General features: G+C 41.2%; 1 protein-coding gene across 1 annotated transcript in view; it reads left to right on the top strand.

Moving 5' to 3' along the window:
- Positions 1 to 4,298, top strand: part of TMLHE (trimethyllysine hydroxylase, epsilon) — a 65,489-nt gene that overhangs the window by 21,604 nt on the left and 39,587 nt on the right. Inside the window, 2 exon segments of the mRNA XM_077780800.1 lie at positions 1,109 to 1,188; positions 1,190 to 1,398. Coding sequence (XP_077636926.1) covers positions 1,109 to 1,188; positions 1,190 to 1,398 — 289 coding nt within the window.

Raw genomic sequence — 4,298 nt, 5'->3', positions numbered from 1 at the left:
CCCAGAGCAAATTGGTTAGGTAAATCTTGGTAGTCCATATTCTGCAAATTATAAGGATTAATTTTTATGAAGATTTCATTTTTTTAAGTTTCATTTTCATTCTAGTTCATGTACAGNACCCATCCCTCCACCCACTTCCCCTCGGGAACCATCAGTTTCTTCTCTATGGTTAAGAGTCTGTGAATTTAAGAAACAAAACAATCAAAGGAGGAAGATTTAACTTTTTTTAATGCTTATTCATTTATTTTGTGAGAAAGAGAGAATACAAGCAAGGGAGGGGCAGAGAGAGAGGGAGAAAGAGAATCCCAAGGAGTCTCTGCACTACCAGCATAGAGCCTGTCATAGAGATTGATCACATGACCGTGAGATCATGACCTGAGCTGAAATCAAGACCCAGAGATACCCAACTGACTGAGCCACCCAGGTGCCCTGAAGATTTAAATTTTTATTGATAAAATCACTCTTAAACTATTAAGTGACAAAGGCAGGGTACATGGAAAAGAAGTGGAAACAATTATGCCAAGCTGTTAATAATGGTTTCATCTGTATGTTAGAATGGTAAATACAGGTAATTTTTAAAATTTTTCTCATACTTCTTTGTGTTTTACAAATTCTTTACGATGCTTTTATTGTCATGGGGTGGGAAGCCAAACAGAGAAACAGAGACAGAGACAGAGAAGTAAAAAGAAGTAAGAGAAAAGATAAGATGCCAGCAAAGCCTTTCACTCCCTGTGCTCTATCCTTTGTGTATCCTGAATATTTTCTAAAGCATTTTGGGGGAATTGATTTTTTACCTATTTGGGTTTTTTTGGCACAGTGGGCAAAGTCACTTATGAAATCTTGATGTCATATCATTAGGTCAAACTTCCCCAATTCATTTAGTCCCTTCTAGTTGGTAAGATGTATTTGTTCATTCATTCACTTATTAATTCATACTATTCTACCTACAATTATTTCTCTCAGGAACATTCTAGGTACTCATTTTAATTTTGTTTCATAAACAATATAGCACTGGGTAATTGGTTGCTAAAAATAACATTCTTAACCAGTAAATTATTTGCAGTATTTATAACTATTATTTTAATGCCTTTTATTTTTCTCTTAAAAGGGCCAGATGGTCATGTGACTAAATATGATCTGGATTGGCTGGTGAAAAACAGCTATGAAGGGCAGAAACAANAAGAAACCAGAGGTCATCCAGCCTAGAATCTTATGGAATGCTGAAATCTACCAGCAAGCCCGAGTTCCATCTGTAGATTTCCAGAGCTTCTTAGAAACCAATGAGGGATTGAAGAACTTTCTGCAAAATTTTCTGCTGTATGGAATTGCATTTGTAGAAAATGTCCCTCCTACTCAAGAATACACAGAGAAGTTGGCTGAAAGGATCAGCTTGATCAGGTAACATTATTTTCTAATACCTATAGTAATTCATTTACAGAGCATTAACACCAGTAAAATAATTTAACAGGGTATGGTTACCTTGTTTTTAATCATGAATATTTTGTGATCTAAATAAAGGGATTCCCATTTATAGTTCTTTATTTGAGGCTCAGATTTCTCATCTCTCAAGACATATGTTACATATGATGAAGACTTCAAAGTCACTGTAAATTTTTTCAGCTTAGTAGTCCTTAAAGTGACAGGTGTCATTGTACACTAGGAGGAGGACTAACTTTGACTAAAGAGAACCAGGTGGTATTCTGAGTTCTACCATCAAGGGATTGTGTGAACATAGGCAACTCCATTATACTCATACCTGTAACCTCTACCTCCAGCTCTACCCCTTGGCCTTGATTTTCCCTTATGAACAATAAGAGGATCGAATAAAATACTGTCTAAAGATCATCCAGTTTTGACCTATTATGATTGCTAAGGCTTGATTCAGAGACTAGTTGTTAATAATACCATCTTACACTATAAAGCATTTAACCAACATATTTACATGATTATTTTCTTTCGGTTATTATAGACTTGAGACTCATATATATTAAGTAGATGGCATGCCCAGGATTGCTCTACTAGTAGGTAGTAGAACTGGGATTTGGGGGTAAGCTAAGATGGCAGTGTAATAGGAGGACCCTAGCCTTGCCTTGTCCCTCAAACACAGCTAGATAACTATCAAATCATTCTTAATACCCAAGAAATTGACCTGGAGAGTGATAGAACAAACTACAACTAGAGGGAGACAAGAGGCCACATCAAGTAAGGTAGGAAGTGCAGAGACATACTTTGGGGGAGAAACGGATTGCAGGTGCTATGGGAGAGAGGGAGCCCTGGTTGCAGAGAAAGGTGAGAGAGAGTGGAGCACACAGGGATAAGCACAAGGAGACCACTTCCCCAAAGCCATTGGCTGGGAAAACAAGAGGGGCTGATTTTCATGAGTTTTTGCAACCAGTGGGGCTCAAAGACTGGAGTTTTAGAGGTCCCCGGACTTGGCTGGGATAGAGACATGAGGCAGGCAAACAACCTGAGGGCAGATGTTCAATATGAGGAACAACTAAGGCACACAAGAAGATACTGTTTGCTCTTCTTGGAGCACATCTGTGAGAGGTGACATTGCCTTTCTGGGGACAAAAGAGGGCGCCATTTTCCTCCCCCACCCTTCGGCAGATATCTGCAGAGGGCAGCTAACCAGGACATTGGCTGTTTAGCCTGCTTGCTCCAAATCCGACACCCATGTTCTCTGATGCAACTACCCTTCTGTGTCAAACTGTATCCATTTCAGTGTGGCAAAACCCTTTCCCTGATGACCAGCACAGGCCCCTGCCACAGCAGGTCCCTAAATTTTGGAGTTTTAAAAGTCAGCAGGCTTGGCTGGGTTAGATCCCAGAGTATACTGTGCTGCTCCAAGCAGGCATACGACCCAGAGACAGTGTTAAACCAGTGATCTGAAAAACACCTAGGACACACAAGGGGAAATTATTTGCTCCTCTGGGAGTGCTCTCCTCAGATCAGGAAGCATGGACTCCCTTCTACAGGGAAAAAGGAGTGAGCTGGCACCATTTTCCTCCCTCGCCCCTCAGCATGAACTAACTTCAGGAAAACAGCACAGTGGCAACACAAGCTGCCTAACCTGCTTACACCAAGTCACACTTTGTGCTGCTGATACTGCTTTTCTTGGGCAAGTGTGCCTTAGGACCAGCTCGGCAGGCCCCCTCCTCAGAAGACCAGCACAAACCCCTGCCCACATCACGTTTCCCAACCAGAGGGTTCTGCAGGGCTTCAGTTCTAGTGGAAGTAGCATCAGGTCCCTCTTAACAAGCAGACCAGAGCACATGTAGTTAAAATGCACCACACTTTGTCTAAGGTGCAAACACTCCCCACTGCAAGCAAGAAGAGCCTCTGACCTGAGGGATAGAGCAGTCAAAACAGCAGCAGAGTCACACAGCACACACCAGAGACACTTCCTGAAGCACCAGGCTCTGGATGCTGTATGACCTCTTTTTCATAAAGTCATTACATTCAGGAGCAGAAACATAACAGACTTTTCTAACACAAAGAAGATGGAGACCTAGACAGAATGCCTAGACAAAAGAATTCATCTCCAAAGAAAGAACAAGACGTGGTCATGGCCAGGAGTCTAATTGAAACAGATAGAAGAAGGGGCGCCTGGGTGGCTCAGTTGGTTAAGCGTCTGACTTTGGCTCAGGTCATAATCTCACAGTCTGTGGGTTCGAGCCCCATGTCGGGCTCTGTGCTGACAGCTCAGAGCCTTGAGTCTGCTTTGGATTCTGTGTCTCCCTCTCTCTCCGCCCCTCCCCCACTTGTCCTCTCTCTGTCTCTCAAAATAAAATAAAGACTTAAAAAATTAAAAAAAAAAAAACCAGAAGTAATGTGCCTGATGGAGAATTTAAAGCAGCAATCATAAAGATACTTGAGAAAAGTATGGAAGCATGGAACACATCAGGAAGACCCTTAACCACAAAACAAAGAGTTAAAAAACAATCAGGCAGAAATGAAAAATGCAATAACTGAGACTCAGAACCAACTGATGTAATGACCACAAGGAAGGAAGAAGCAGAAGAATGAATAAGTGACATAGGAAATAGAAGTATGGAAAATAATGAAGTGGAACAAAAAAGAGGAGTGATGGATCGCAAGAATAGATTTAGGGAACTCAGTGACTCCATTAAATGTAATAATATTTGTATCATAGGAGTCCCAGAAGAAGAGAGAGAAAGAGGGCAGAAGATTTATTTGAGGAAATAATGGCTGAAGACTTCCCTAATCTGGGGAAGGAAAGAGACTTCCAGAATCAGGAGGCACAGAGAACTCCCATAAAAAAAAAAAAAAAAAAG

The sequence above is a fragment of the Crocuta crocuta genome, unplaced genomic scaffold, assembly GCF_008692635.1.
Source record: "Crocuta crocuta isolate KB4526 unplaced genomic scaffold, BGI_CrCroc_1.0 scaffold3042, whole genome shotgun sequence".
Lineage (NCBI taxonomy): Eukaryota > Metazoa > Chordata > Mammalia > Carnivora > Hyaenidae > Crocuta > Crocuta crocuta.
Note: the sequence above shows the minus strand (reverse complement) of the source record. Positions and strands in the feature narration are given on the sequence as shown.